The sequence below is a fragment of the Hemitrygon akajei genome, chromosome 9, assembly GCF_048418815.1.
Source record: "Hemitrygon akajei chromosome 9, sHemAka1.3, whole genome shotgun sequence".
Classification (NCBI taxonomy): Eukaryota; Metazoa; Chordata; class Chondrichthyes; order Myliobatiformes; family Dasyatidae; genus Hemitrygon; species Hemitrygon akajei.
In genome coordinates, this window is record NC_133132.1 from 115,553,614 (window position 1) to 115,570,316 (window position 16,703).

General features: G+C 38.8%; 1 protein-coding gene and 1 long non-coding RNA gene across 7 annotated transcripts in view; one reads left to right on the forward strand and one right to left on the reverse strand.

Moving 5' to 3' along the window:
* Positions 1–1,579, forward strand: part of allc (allantoicase) — a 41,914-nt gene extending 40,335 nt beyond the window's left edge. For all 6 annotated transcript variants that reach the window (XM_073056847.1, XM_073056849.1, XM_073056845.1 and 3 more), the window contains one exon: positions 1,164–1,579. In XM_073056847.1, the coding sequence (XP_072912948.1) occupies positions 1,164–1,298 (135 nt within the window). In that variant the 3' untranslated portion in view covers positions 1,299–1,579. The remainder of the gene's footprint in view (positions 1–1,163) is intronic.
* Positions 1–16,703, reverse strand: part of LOC140733468 (uncharacterized) — a 37,757-nt gene that overhangs the window by 10,036 nt on the left and 11,018 nt on the right. The gene's annotated exons all lie outside the window — the stretch shown is intronic.

The following is a 16,703-nucleotide window of genomic DNA, read 5'->3' on the forward strand; positions in this document are numbered from 1 at the left end:
GAGGAAATCAGTATGTCAGGCAGCATTTATGGAGGGAAATACTCTATACCCTGCACTGCCAGTTTCTACCTCCCACCCAAGATCCACATAAACATAATTGTCCCAGAAAGCCCATTGTTTCTGCCTGTTGCCCTACAGCGTGCGTGTCCACATACCGCGACTCCATTTTGTCCCTCTTGGCTCAGTCCCTTCCTACCTCCATCTGGGATACTTTGGATGCTCTCCATCACTTTCAGTTTCCTGGCCCTTATTTTTATTCAGGACCTCCAATCCCCATATACTTCCATTGCGCACCAGGATGCTCTCTGTTTCTTTGTAGATTATAGACCTATCTAGTTCCCCCCAACCTCCCTCCTCTATCTGGTGGAACTGTTTCTTGCCCTTGAATAATTTCTCTTTCAGCTCCTCCCTCTTTCTCCAAACCAAAGGTGTAGCCGTGGGCACCTGCATGGCCTCCAGCTATGGTACATGGAATAGTCTATGTTCCAAGCCTACAATTATAATTTCTCATTTTATTTCTCCCTAAAATGTGACTCAACACCATTAATTCCCTTGATAAAGGAAGATTAGCTTTATTTGTCACATGTACATCAAGACACGCAGTGAAATGACCAACACCATCCAAGAATATGCTGGGGGCAGCCTGCAAATATCACCATGGTTCCGGCCTACGTAGCATGTCCACAACTTACTAAACCTAACTGCACATCTTTTTGGAATGTGGGGAAAGATGAGGGGAAACTGGAGCACTGCAAAGAAATCCATGTACGTAGTCACGGGGAGAAGGTGCAAACTCCTGACAGAGAGTAGTGGGCATTGAGCCCCAATCTTCTGATTGCTGATGATGTAAAGCATTATATTTATGTAAAACCAAAACATTGCCATTCAATTATTCCAACAGTAAAATATTTTAACTAACCATTTTGGTTTATTGGTGTAAATTTGTAAAGGATAATAATAAAATTAAAAGATAATGAGATTATGCAGAGATATAGGACCAAGTAGTGATTTCACTGACTCTGTGTGGAAGCACCTTCCACTTGTAGAGAGTGACATGGTGAAAGAAATTTTCCTATTCTTCCTCATCTCCACAAAAGTGTTTAATCAGTTTCCCTTGGAAAGAATGCCCCTTCCTTTCATAATCCTTTCTCTTTCAATTTTAGCTGAAACCACACCAGCAGCATTTCTTCTCCATCAAAATGCAAGATGTTGTAACTCATGTGAGGCTGACGATTAAACCAGACGGTGGGATTAGTAGGATGCGGCTAATGGGACACCCATGTTCCTTCCCTCGATGAATCTGTGAAGCTTCTCATTAATACTTTGTAAATTCTTCTCTTAGGTACCATTTCAGCCTTGTTAGACTATCATAGACTGCAAACTTATCTTTATTGCAGAGTGTCTTATGTCATTGATGCTAATAATTGTCTCCTGTGAAAAATGTCTTCTCTCATAAATTGATCTTGACATTTACCCTTTACAAATGTATGGACTGTGGAGGCACTGATGTTATATGCAGGCATTAGCAGACCTGATCTTGTGATTCTAAATATAAATTAAAGATCCAGATTCAAATGCATGTCTTGGTGTCAGCATTTTCTCCGCCTTGGCTGAATTCTTTGCAGGGTTTTAATTTTCTAACTGTAATTTTTGGCTCAGTTTGATTTAGGTGTTCAACAAAATTAGTCTCTTTTGGTTATTAGAAACTGAAATGTATCAGCTTGTAGTCTATATAAAGCATAACAAATTGAAAGTGCTAATAAACAATTTAGTTCTGCCAAAGGGTCTCAGCCTGAAACGTTGACTGTACTTTTTTCCATAGATGCTGCCTGGCTTGCTGAGTTCCACCAGCATTTTGTGTGTGTTGCTTGGCTTTCCAGCATCTGCTAATTTTCTCTTGATTGGGCTATTAATAACCAAGCATACACATTTAAAGTCACATCAGCACTAAAATTTATATGAGTCCATCAGATCATCGTGGGCCAACATATCTCACAAATAAATGGTTTAGGTTAGATGTCAAGATGAGCACTTTGAAAATCCTATGCAGCAGTCTGAAAGCAAAATCTAGTAAAATGTAAATCTGCATGCTTCACACTTATTGACAAAGTACAACTTTATTCACAAAAATAGTTTTTTAAAAAGCAATTTTATTCTAATTTCATAGTGTTTGTACTTATTGGATAAAATCAAATACAAAAATGCCTCTTGATCACTTTATAATGAGGGAACCTCCATGGAGTCTTTGTACCAGGGAGGTTCCCTCATTGAAATAAAACCAGGGGGTATTTGTGCCTGGTTGAACACCTCCTGCATCAAAAAGGACAGGTAAATGCAGCAGAATTTGCTGCTTAGTTGGGCTACATTGGCCCTGCCTCTAAATTTAATAGTGAATGGGAATATTAAGCCTTTTGCATAGAAATCAGATCCGTAAATGACGAGAATTCCACAGTGATTCCCACTTCTACTTGTCTGGGGGACCTTTCTTCCATCCATGGAGATATTGAGGAGGTACCTAAATGAGCTGCATTCATGATGGAACTGAAAGATAGACTTGAGAGTTTTATTTAAAGCACAGGCCTCTCTCCACCTTTGTCATATTTAGCCTAGCACTGAGTTGGAGCAGTCAGCAGTTAGTTGAGACAATTTCTCACAAATGAGTAACACAATTAGAATTACTGTATTGTATATAAAATATAAATTTGCCATGGTGGGAGACAATTACTGTCAGGGATGTTTCTATACGAACAAGCAACGTGCCTGCAACAAAGTTACCTCTGTTAATTAGTATGAGATGATAACACCAATGGCTCTATTAAACTATCAGAGAAGATTATACAAGTCAGTTTGTGAAATAATAAACATTTCTAACCCATTTTAGTTTATGTCTTCCCTATAAGAGTATGTAACCATAATTTGTAGCAGTGAGTAATTTGTGTAATAAAACTTCCTAGTTATTTGTGTTATTTTCCTCTTTAAATGCCAGCCCTGTACCATTGCAGGGGAACAGGAGTCAAATAAATATTTGAAAATGAGAAAAATGTAAAAATCTCAGTTCAAAGTCTGCTGTTTTTTTACATTTATCTTACATTAAAGATGTTTTATATATAATGTGGATGCTTTCTGGATTGATAAGATAGGATAAATAATCAAAATGAGGATTTTCAACACATTGATGTTTTGTGGGAGACTTTTGTATTTTCCACATTAGACCAGTGACGACACTTCAAAAGGATTTCACACCTAAGAAAGGGGACAAAGAGAGAAGTCATATCAAATTTATTTTTTCCACAGTGTGAAGCTCACCTAAGTCCGTGTCTGATTTATCTTTAAAAATAAAAACAGAAGGCGGAGTTTCACTGATTGTGTTTCAGGTTTACTAAAGAATTGGATGCTCCCTTTGTTTATGCTAAAAATATCATGTTTATCTCCAGGGTGAAAAAAAAAACCTCGGAAGGTGTATGCTCAGGAATTATTTATTGAGTGAGGGCGTGTTGTGCTAAATAATGCAGGAATTATAATTTTTATTTTAGGATTTATTCACTGGATGTGTATGTTACTGGCAATGATAATATTTAAATGCTCTTGAACTAAGTAGCTGATTTTAGAGGGTAGTTAATAAAGGACTATGATGCAGTGGTAGTATAATCACATATAGCTCAGAGCTGGGAAAAGATGGCACGATTCTATGCCTGCAGGAGAAGAGTGAATTATATTATTTTTATGACAACCCAGCAGCTTCACTATCACCATTACTTAACACAGGTTTTAAATTCTAGATTTTAATCGAATTTTAATTAATCAATAAACTGCATTGAAATTCCCCAGCTACTGTGATGGAACTTGTATTTTGGATCCAATATTATGAGTTAAGTATCTTAATCACTGCACTGCATCCATCCAAGTGAAGTAAGGTAGATTTTTATTGATATTCTCCAATGTTAACTGGTGAAGAACAATGCAGAATTTTAATTATTCTTGTGGCTTTCAGGGGTCCAGAAGGAATTTTGTTCCAGATCTCAGCAGCATTTGTACATGAAAAGAAACATAGATCAGTTACCGAGTTTGATGGCCATCATGTTTTGAATGAACATTGACTGAATGTTCAGTGTGACAACCAGATTAGTTGGGAGGAAGCCATGCACACTTAGAGTGCTCATTTCAAGATCAACAAGTCTTTCACATTCCTCACTACATAAAAAAAGGTTATTCAGCCCATCGAGTCTATGCCCACTGTTAGAGAAATCCCATTAATCTCAATCCCCCATTTATTTCACTGCAAACTTCTCTCTCTCATGTGGTCATCAACTCCACTCTGACCCTCTTGTCCATTCTGGGGTCATTTACAGCAGCCAATTTGCTTATCAAGCTGTCCATCTTTGGGATGTGGAAGGAAACCATGACGCCTATGCAGCCACAGGGAGAACGTACAGGAGGCTGCACCATTCATCAGGACTGAACTCAGCATCTTGCAGCTTTGATGGACCACTCTGCCAAACTTACTTTGGATAGATGTCAAACAATAAAAGTTGCTGCATCTTTTGTGAGTTAATCAGCTACATTTGATCTGGTAGGATTAAGAAATTTCCCCGACTCGATGTATGGAAATAACCTTGAGGATTGTTCTAAATGGAGACTTACAAAACACATCAGGTACTGAATAACAAACATCCACTGTGGAAAATTGCTTTTGTGTTTACGTGATATTTTAGTATTCCTGCAAAGAGCAGAGAAACCAAAAGAGGCAACCAGAGATTCTGAAGCAATTGCTCACACCTCACTAATCCACTGATATTCTTTGAGGAGGTAACTAAAATTAGAACACAGTTTGCCAGTGGGTGTAATGTACCTGAACTTGCAGAAAACATTTCATCAGGTTCTCAAGCACAAACTATTAAAGAAGGTAGTGAACCTTGGATTTAAATGCACTTTAGCGTGCTGTGTTGAATCTGGCTGGGCAATTGAAAGCAAGTGATGAGTGAAATACTGCATATGCTCAAGATCAAAATAAAAAAAATTGCTGTGGCCACACAGCAGATTAATCATAATATGTAGGAGGCTGAGAACTTTGATGTTTCAGGACAATGTGTTTTTTTCTCATAAGACAGAGAAATGCCTATCCATTCATTTTAATTAATAGAAACACACGTGCTCACAAATGGGATATACTCCCAAATTCCTGAAAGACCTCTTGATACTATGAATGCCACAGTTACCAAAAATACATTTATAATTTTTTTAAAATACAGTGGATTCTATTTAATTGGGTTATCGGTTAATTGGGGCATCGGTTGATTGGGGCAGCTACATTTGTGACAACACAAAGAATAAAAATTAATCGAGAAAATTATTCTCGATTAGGATTCCCTTTGTTTATTTGGGACACCATGCTGCTTAATTAGGACAGCAGACTGTTGCCGAACCATCTACTGGCCACACAAGTGTGTGTAGACTAACTAGCATCAGTTGTGTGCACTTGTGTGACTGTTAGACCCTACACTGCGCTTAGAGCAAACAGTTTTTAAATAGCAGCAGTAGCGTGTGTTTGTGTTTAAAAAGCAGTGATCTTTGTCACTGGTAGTTGGTGAAAAATAAGCAGTACGACAATTCAGAACTGTTCTGTTCATTGTGTTTTCAAGCATTCAGGCTTGGAACTTCTAGAAACTGCTGTGAGTGAACAACTTTACTACTTCAACAAGTTAGGAACTACAGAGAATTTGAAGGTATTGACAATCATTCTTGAATGTTATAGTGAAAATGAAGATTTTGAGGATGCAATCATTGTATGAAGGCAGTCTATTATCTGCACTAGGTGCATGTGCTGATTTTATTCATTCTGTACACTAGGTGAATTTCTCCATTGAAAACTATTAGGAATTAATACACAGTTTAATAGTACTGTAGTAATATTGGTAGTGTTATCATTTGTTCTGTATTTAATATTATACACAATTTGTTATTTGTTTTTTTTATACCTTTTTAATTATTTCCATGAAACTTCGGCTAATTGGTTTAGCCTCTAAATTGGGCCAAAATGCAGTAGTCCCGATGTGTTCCATTTCACTGCAATCCACTCTATATAATACAAGAACTTCAAATACCATCATTTATAGTGCAGGACAGATCTCTCTAATAATGTACAATATTTCTATTATATATGCATGTCACCAAGATTTCCTCTATATAATTTTATGGTCAAACAGTTAGTGGGTTTTGCACAGGTTCCAGCTGTGTCATGACAAGAGGATCCTTGACACTGGATTTTCTACATAGAACTTATGTTTAGGATGGTGGTGAGTATTGGGAGCTTGGTTTGAGGTGTTTAACGTTGTGGTGTTCATCGAGCTTGGCAATTAGCTTGCAGACATTTCATCACCAGTTGAGACATTCTTAGTGCACAGTTGTGGGTGTTTTTCCATGGGAGTGCTCACATTTATATAGGCTCCCTTACATTTGCCTCAGTCCAGATTGGCTACCCCTTCAGTTGCTTTGAATTCTATTGGCTCATGTTTCTTTGGCTCTTAAGGGTTTGTAGATGGCATTTATTTTGCTATGTTTGTTTATGGAGTTATCAAAAGAGAACCACGTTTTTAACAAATTCTTGTGCCTGCTTCATGTTTGCCTGAGGCAGAATTTCCACAGTGTCCCAGTTAAAGTGGCGTGCTTCTTGGTCTTCGTGTACCGAGATCTGCAAACTTATGTGGATAATACACACCAACCTTCTTCATATGAGAAGTATAATGAAGAAGTCAGCAGGTGGTATGGAACCTAGCCTTATGTTTGCCAGGCGGATGAAGGATTTTGACTTCAAGAAGATATAGGTGGTTGGTCAGTTGTACAGAAAAATGACAGACAGACTTTAATCAAAGCACATGTGAGATAATACATTTGGGGATGTGCAACAAAATATATTAAGTAGGATGATTTTGCCAAGTGTGAAGGAGAGAGCTAGGTGATTGTAGACTAAGTGTCCATACATCCTTAAAGGTAGCAGGCCAGGTAGATAATGTTGTTAAAAAAAGCTTAGAGATGTTTTCCTTTATTAGCTGAGGCAAAAAATACAAACATAAAGAGATGTCACTAGAAAATAACAGTAATTGGACCACAGCCTCATCCATACAGCTCTGGTATAAAATTACAGGAAAGTACAAATACACTGCAAAAGACCCAGAGAAATTTATGAAGATGTTTCTAGGTGTAGAAAATTATAGCAATGAGGAAGGATTTGATAGAGTAGCATTTTGTTTTCTTTGTAAGAAGGCAGATCAAAACCAGACTTAACTAAGATGTATAAAATTCCAACATACCTAAATTGAGTAAGTAGGAAGGATCTATTTCCCTGAGCAAAGTGATCAAAAAACCACATGTTTAAAGTGATTGTTAAAAGAATTAAAGGGGAAATGAAAAAAAGAAGTTGGATGTAATTACTTGAGGATGCAATGGAGTCAGAAACTCTCATCATACCTCTGTAGTGCTAGGATATGTATTTAAAATCTGTGACCTGCAGGGCTGTAGGCCAACAACTGGAAGACTGAATTAAGTCCAGTGACTCTTTTTTTTCGAATAGCTCTGAAATGATGGTTTGAAAGCTCTCGTGGTTATATGATTCAACAGAGTAGAGGACCTTTTACCACAGCAATCTGCAACGTTCGGTCATGAACAGCACCATGTACTGGAAGACCAGCAGATCAAAGTGCATCTTTTACCAAATTAAGAATCTTCCAGCAGCAACTGCTGTTTGTCTCAATGTGCGTTCCTGGGACTAACCCCTAGAATGGGGAGTTCTGTGTTACATGCCTGTTCAGAACAGACCTCAACAAAGATCATGGCACACCTTTCTATATCTTTTTGGCAAATGGACGTTTTGCTGGTAGATGGATGATATCAATATCCTTAGTAACAATATGTGGTGAGATGTAGATTCAGATTGTTCATGAAGGATCTGAGTGAGGAAGCTCTTCCCACCAACAGTCAAGCAAGATATTGGAGCTAGGTTAAAAGTTTTAATAATAATGCACTCATCTACTGGCTCCCTAAACCTGCTTAGAGAATGATCTGACAGGATCAACCATCTTCTTTCCTGTTGGGTCATGAGAATACTCTGGGCAGTCCGCTGTTTCATTAATTTGTGGTCAAAGTGTTCTTCCGCAGAAGTATTTCCACTAAATAAACATGCAGCAAAATGGAATGATCCATCCTTTACAACATACTTTTTGTTAGATGGAACCTCAACATGTGGTAGCACTTGGTGTTTGCTTATCCAGGGTCTATTCACAGCTTGATGAAGGTAACCATTGGGACATGGGCCGTACTGGGGACGTGCTTCTCCCCTTTCTCTGGAGATCTGTATGTCTTGTTTCTTTGGAAACAATCTAAAGAATCTGAAAGTGGCTTTACTGACAGTCACGACATGGTAGTGAGCCCACCTGCAACATTGCTTTGCACCCATTGACCAGGTTGCTTCCTATAACTGAGATAATTTTTGCCTCCATTTTGCTATATTGTTCTTTGTGGATTTTCTCATCAATTTTCCACAAGCTAATTTAATTTTTTGACAATTTCTCCCTTAGTACTCCTTTATACAAGAAAATTGGATTTACTAGTTTAGCAAGAAACTAAATCAAAGATATTGATCACCATGCCACTGATTCGTGGTGTCATCACTTGATGGTGAGCTTCAGACCTACTTCATTCTGTGAGGTGAAAGGCAACGCGATGCTCATTTGCCCCAAACACTGGGGTATGTAAGTGGTATGAATAGCACCTGTAAGCTAGTGACATACTCTTAGACATTCAAGTGAAATATTCACTCTGACAAACACTGTATAAAATGACAATGCATAAAACAAAGTAACAGAAAGAGACAACAGGGACAAAAAAGTAATTAATCACAGATGTTGAGTACTTTAATGGGGTGAATGCATGATTGGCCATGGTATGAATAATGGAAACATATATGAAAAATTAATATCTATAGACAGGGATACAATGACACTAGCCAATTCAATTCCAGCTCCATTATAATCTCAAGACTGGTAAGGGACTGATAAAATTTAAGATGACATGCGTTTGTTGTAAACTCACAGTAAAAACCCACATTTCATTAGCATCACGAGCTTCAGACTGACAGATTTTGGCAGAACCATTTGCACAAACCTTACAATTGCACTAGAGGTCTGAGGACGTGTGTGGATCAGCTGGAATTCATTGTTTTATTTTAGATACAGACTGTTGAACAGTGCAATCAATAGATGGACTACTGTTAGCAGATCTGCTGTGAAATTTGGACTGACGTGGCATCAGATCACAAACAACATTCACAAGTTTTCTTGTGTTTCTTCTGTCCAAACAGAAGCTTCTGAGGACTATGTTGCAATATGCCTGCCACACCATGAAAATGTAATGTTTAAATATGATGATCTCACTAAATTTCCAGTTAAAATTAGTGGCAATTAATTGCAGTCATTCTCCTGTGCTGCTGGTTTTAGCAGCTCCTGGAATGTGATTTGAACTGCTCCATGTAAGAACGACAACGTAGTAATGCAAACATTCCATTAATACCAGTTTAAGACTTGCTTTAAACTGTTAGGACAGATTTACTGTTCATTTTCAGGTTCTGTTGATACATCAGACTACCAGCAACTGCACTGTTTTGCTCTTTAATAACTTGATTGTTTGGTGATTTTGATATATAGCTGTCAATTATTGGACATTTTTTGAATAGCCTCATTGTTCAATAATTGAGGATGGTGAATGTGGATTAGTTTCAGTAATGTCTTCACTGAAGCAATGGGAAAGGCTTCAGTGGAAAAACACAATGGGCAAAAATTTGTGATCTATGCACTTTGAGGTGGTAGTGTTAATGCATAATGAGGTTTCTGATCACTGATTTGCCTTGAAGCTAAACTTTGTTCCTAATCTTTTGATCATCTATAGTCATGCCATACAACATTTGGTTGATACACAAAAGGACAAAACTTTGGATGGGGAGGGTCATGGGATTATTCTCCTCATCTGTTTTCGGTAATTTTGTAAAGGTAATTTATTAATTGCTCCTCATTTCAACTTGCAGAGGGTCTTCTATTTGCAATAAAAGGATGGTACATATGCTTTTGGAAGATACGAATACCATAATATTTACTGATCGCTTTCAGTAGAATTTGCTTGGAAGCCAGAGATTGGCCTTCTATTGCTCTTCATAATTAATTCTTAATATAAAAGAAGTTTTCTAAAGACCAGTATAGTGTAATTAGTCATGAAGTTGCAGGATACAGAAGCAAACACTTTAGCCCAATGGGTCTGAACTGACCATTAAGCACCCATTTATCCTAATACTACACTAATTACAGATATTTTTATTTTCCCCATTTTCCATCAGCTTCACAATTCTACCATCCACTTGCACTAGATGCAATTTACAGTCACCATTCAACCTGCAGGAAACCAGATCACCTGGAGGAAATGCATATGGTCACAGGGAGAATACAAGATCATAAATGAGCATGGATTGCTGCAGCACTTGACAGCAGGCCTGTTAGCTGCATCTTGTTGTGGGACAACTTGAAAAATTAGAAACCTGGGGGATTTGAGTTCCGCTCTGGTTTGCCATCTTATCTACAGGAATAATTCTGTAATTCACCCCTAGCATTTGACATTTGGAGGTTGTCTAGTCTCAACAGCATTACTTTTCCATGTTAATTAGATGAAATTGGTTAAATATGAAGAAAAATTTGAAATCAAGGGAAAGGAAGGAGCAATGTGATTGGAATTGGTTATGATCCATTGTATGAGATTGTGAAGAAATTACAGAAAGGCTCTTTCATTATTGTTGAGTATGAACTTCAGAATCAGAATCAGGATTAATAACACAGGCATATAGTATGTTGTGAAATTTATTGTTTTACAGCAGCAATACATTGCAATACATAATAATTTTAAAATCTAAGATGCCCTTGGACCAATCCACCAATTGGTTGGCACAGGGTTTCAATGCATTCTCATTAGGGCCTGATGTCTTGAAAGATATTCTGACATCAGCCTCTGAGACAGAGATCACAGGGTTACCAGAAGATGTAGGGATTTGCACAGGTGTAATTTTATTGTCTCTTTCAAAGAATGCATAAAAGGTGTTGAGCTCATCTGGGAGTGAAAGACGTTGGCCATTCATGCTATTGGGTTTCACTTTGTAAGAAGTAATGGCCTACAAACCCTACCAGAGCTGATATGCCTCGGATTCCATCTCTATCTTCAATAGGAATTGTTTTCTCACCCTTAACATACCTCCCATGGGTCATACCTGGAGTTTTTGTGTGGTTCTGGATCACCAGTCTAGAATGCCATGTTCATCCATGGCTTTAGGTTTGGGTATGTCCGGTATGTTCTCAAAGACAAACACTCATCCAGACGGGCCTTGATGAGGTTGGTGACAACTGTGGCATATTCATCCAGATTTGAAGATGAATCCCTGAATATTGTCCAGTCCACTGTCTCAAATAAATTGTGTAAGCACTCCACCACCTCCCCTGAGAATTCCTACTTGGTCCTCACCACTAGTGCTGCTGTCTTCAGTCTGTGCCTAGATGCCAGGAATAGAAGTGCAGTCAGGTGATCGAACTTTCCAAAGTGTGGCCATGGGACAGCACAGTCAGTGTTCTTGTTGGTGGAATGAGAGTGGTCAAGTGTGTTGGCTCCAGTAGTTCCACAGAAGATATGTTGGTGGCAGTTGTTCAGAGACTTCTTCAAGCTCGACTAGTTGAAAACTCCCATAATGACAGGGAAGGCATCAGGGTAGGCTGTTTCATGACTGCTGATTACAGTGCTCAGCTCCTTCAAAGCCTGCTTGGTGTTAGCCTGAGGTGTAATGTGCACTGCTACCAGGATGACGGTGGGAAACTCCCTCGGCAGATAAAATGGATGACACTAGATTGCTAGATGTTCCAGGTTGGTTGAGCAGGAGTGAGACAGAATCACGCTGAACGTAAAGCATACTCCACCTTCTCTGCCTTTAAAAGACTGAGTTGTCCTGCCTTTGCAGAGAATGGTGAAGCCATCAGGCTGCAGCACAGCATCCAAATGGCAGGTATGAGCCATGTTTCTGTGAAACCAAGTACACAGCATTCCCTGATGTCCCTCTGGTACTGCAAACTTGCTCCGAAGTCATCAATTTTGTTTTCCAAAGACTGTACTTAATTCTCCTCTGTCCCAAAAATGCATGCAAACAATCTTCTCACTGATTTTCCTAAGTAGCTAATATTCTGAAAATGTAATATTTGTTTACATTATGGAATAGACCCTTCCAGCCTTCAAGCTGCTCTGCCCAAAAAGCCCCAATTTAACCTTGGCCTAATCAGAAGACAATTTACAAAGCCCAATTGGGAGGAAACTGGAGCACACAGAGGAAACCCACATGGTCATGGGGAGAATACATATGCTCCTTACAGACAATGGTGAGGATTGAGTCTGGGTCGTTGGCAATGTACAGTGTTGTGCTAAACATTATGCCACTGCTTACTCAATAAAAAGTTCAGTAATGAATGGACTGTTCTGAGACTGAAGTGCATAGGCGTTCCTCATTGACAAAATGTAGTGGAATAAAATGATTAACTATTCACAACTAAAATACCCATCTGACCTCAGCCTGCAGAAAGGTGGAACATAGCCCTCAGCCACAATAATTCTGGTTGAATATTAAAGGAAATTGAAATTGCAAGTTGTTCTGTAGAATTTAAATTTTAAATCTACTACTACAATAGCACAGTAATTTTGTGTCAAGGACAAACATACTCATTAGGAATTGGCCCTTGTTATGGTCATGTGGACAATGGGAAGAAAGGGACCAAATTTTTGTGGTATTGCATAACATGACTTTTAAGGAGTCATTACGGAGCATATGAGCCCTTCAGATCGTCCAGGATATTTTGTGGCATAGCTGCCACAATAAAAGATTTACAATTCTGAGGTTGAACTTTCTGCACAGTAGACCACGTGGACCAGTAATAGTCCTACAGACCCAGCAGCACCACAGACAGTCTGTGATTACCTGATATTCTGGTCACCTGTGTGTGTGTGTGTGTGTGTTGTGTGTTGTGTGTTGTGTGTGTGTGTGTTGTGTGTTGTGTGGTGTGTGGTGTGTGTGTGTGTGTGTGTGTGTGTGTGTGTGTGTGTGTGTGTGTGTGTGTGTGTGTGTGTGTGTGTGGGGAGGGGGGGGGTTGTCAGCTCAAATTAGAAACCTACTGTGATGCTTAGAAGCAGGCTAAATAATATTTCCCAGCCCTGGTATTGCAAATGACAAGCTGCTGCTCAAAGTTAATTCTTATGTTGGGAGCTGGGCATAAATATCATGTTAACTCTTCAGTTGGAAATTTTTTTGATACTTATCTTCCTATTGTCCTTACAAATGTATTAGATCCTATCCCATCTCTAGGCAGCATAGATGGAAAGAACAACCAGAAGACAGCAGAAGAGAGCCAGGAGAAATGCAACCATGATTGCTATCACTACCACGACTACCTGCAATGTCCCACCTGCAATAGAGCTTGTGGGTCCAGGACAGGACTGTATAGTCATCAAAGATCTCACCATTAAAGGAGTGGACGTCGTCATCGGATTTCGAAGGACAGCTGAAGAAGAATCTAATAAAGAAGATCAATTTTAAAAGAAATGTGAAAACTATGAAGAGATTATGATGTTGAAAAGGAAGTATTAGATATCACTTTAGGATTCATGGTTGTGTTTTAACATCTGCACTAGAGAACAGATTGGATGGGTGCATGGTTGGAAATGATGTTTCAGATCTGCAGAAGAGAACACAGGCTCTATTTGAAGAATGGAGGAGTTGTCTGATTTCTAGCACCAGGTTCTACAGTCAGTGCGCTCTTCATCAGATACACCTCTACACCAGTTTGTTAATGGCAAATATTTAATCAGCCAATCATCTGGCAGCAACTCAAAGCATAAAAGCATGTAGACATGGTCAAGAAGTTCAGTTGTTTTTCAGACCAAGCATTAGAAAGGGAAAGAAATGACTTTGACTGTGGAATGATTGCAGGTGCCAGACAAGGTGGTTTGTGTAGCTCAGAAACTACTGAACTCCTGGGATGTTCATGCATAATGGTCTCTAGTTTACAGAGAATAGTGCAAACCCCCCCCCCCCCCAAAAAAAACATCCAGTGAGCAGCAGCTTTTTGTGCGAAAATGCCTTTGTTTATGAGAGAGGTCAGAGGAGAATGGCCAGTTGTTCAAGATGACAGGAAGGCAGCAGCAACTCAAATAACCACAAATAACCATGTGCAACAACAGCATTTCTGAAAGCACAACACATTCAACCTTGAAGCAGATGAGCGACAGCAGCAAAAGATCGCAAACATACACTCAGTAGTCACTTTATTACGTACAGCAGGTATCTAATAAAGTGTCCACTGAGTGTATTCTCCAAATTTACATGATCGAAAAGAGAAATCATAATTTATTTCACTGATTTTCTGTCTGTATATTCCCCACTGCAAGATTTCTGCTGCATTTGCCTATATTCCAACCACAAGCACATTTCAAATGCCTTAACAATATACAACCATTGGGAAGGTTGTGAAATAATGCAAATTTCCTTTGCAGACCATTAATTATAAGTTATGTAAAGAACGTTTCGAGGAAATAACTACAGAATAACTTGGCTGTTTTGAGATTCATTCTGCGAGAAATTTGCTACTGTTTACAATGCTTTAATAATTTATACATTGCAAAATATATGTTACAACTCCTTAAGACTTTTAGCTCTGTGAACCAAATGATTGAGGATTATGGAATTTGGTATGGGAATTATTAGGAAGATTTTTGACATTGAAGCCAGACATGCCTATCTTGTGTTTCTACAAATTGTTTTCAAACTATTCATAAACTGTACAAGATGAAAAGCTACACCTAATTGGATGTTCAACCAGTGTGCAAAAGACAACAAACTGTGCATATACAAAAAGAAAGAAATAATAATAATAATGATAATAATAATAATAAATAAATAAGCAAGTATCAGAGCATAAGATAAAGAGTCCTTGAGAGTGAGTTCACAGGTTGTGGGAACATTTCAGCTTTGAGTGAAGTTATTCCCTTTGTATTAAGAGCCTGATGGTTGAGGATTAATAACTGTTGCTGAACCTGGTGGTGTGAGTCCTGAGGCTTCTGAGTGTTAGCCCACTGACCTTTGGTGATGCCTGTGATGAAGCACTGTACCAAATTGCTTCTCTGAGGAGAAATTTAGAAAATGCCAAGATCTATCTCACTTGGAAACGAAGTAGAGGATTACACATTTTCCCACAATGAACACAATTTGCCTGAGAGGCGACTTGGATCCACTCCAATTTGCCTACTGGAGTGACTGATCCACAGCAGATGCCATCTCATTGGCTCTTCACATAACCCTGTAACATCTGGACAGCAAAGTTATATCAGGATGCTCTTTATTGATTACAGTTCAGAATTTAATACCAACATGCTCTCAAAACTGATCAATAAACTCCAAGACCATGGCCTCAATACCTTGTGCAATTGGATTCCGGATTTCCTCACTTGTAGACTCAATCAGTTTGGATTGACAAAGACAGCTCCTCCATGAGCACTACAGGGCTTTGTACTTAGCCACCTGCTCTACTCGTTTTACATTTATGACTGTGTGGCTAAGCACAGCTCCAACACCATATTCAAGTAGACTTCAAGAGAGGGAAACCAGAGGTCCATGAGCCAGTCCTCATTGGAGCATCAGAGGTAGAGAAGACTAGCAACATTAAATTTCCAAGTGTTACTATTTCAGAGGACCTGTCCTGGACCCGGCATGTAAGTGTAATTGTAAAGAAAACACTTCCTTAAGAGTCCTTAAGAGTCTGCCCAGATTTGGCATGTCACCAAAAACTTAGACTAACTTCTATAAATGTATATTGGAGAGTGTATTGACTGGCTGCATCAAGGCCTGGTATGGACAGACCACTGCCTTTGAATGGAAAATCCTACAAAAGGTAGTGGATTTGGCCCAGGTAAAGTCCTCCCAACCATTGAACACATCTACAAGAAACACAGTCATAGGAAAGCAGCATCCATCATCAAAGATCCTCACCACCCAGGCCATGCTCTTTTCTTACTGCTGCCATCAGGTAGAAGGTACAAGTGCTTCAGGACTCACACCACCAGGTTCAGAAACAGTTACTACCATCAGGCTTTTGAACAAAAGGGAATATCTACACTCACTTGCCTATCCACTGAGATGTTCCCACAACCAATAATCTCAATCTAAAGACTCTTTATCTTGTTGTTTCATGTTTTCATTATTTATTGCTATTTATTTATATTTGCATCTGCATAGTCTGTTGTTTTCTGCACTCTGGCTGACCCTGTTATAGGTTTGCTGAGTATGCCCACAGGAAAATGAATCTCAGGGTTGTATGTGGTGACATATGCTGTATGTACTCTGATAGTAAAATTTACTATGGTTTGATCAATGAGAAATCCATTCACAACTAACAGCCCAGTGCAACATCTCTAAGATTTTACTAATCCCCCAAAAACTGCAGATCAACTTCACACAATATCTGCTATTGTTTAAAGCTGACTGGAGCTCAGTGTAATTACGAAGCCCATCAATACACAATTCTTACAAAGTTAGATTCTATGCAAAATGAGAGACCTCGTAAGAGGGATGGTTAATTTCCTGTGTTTTA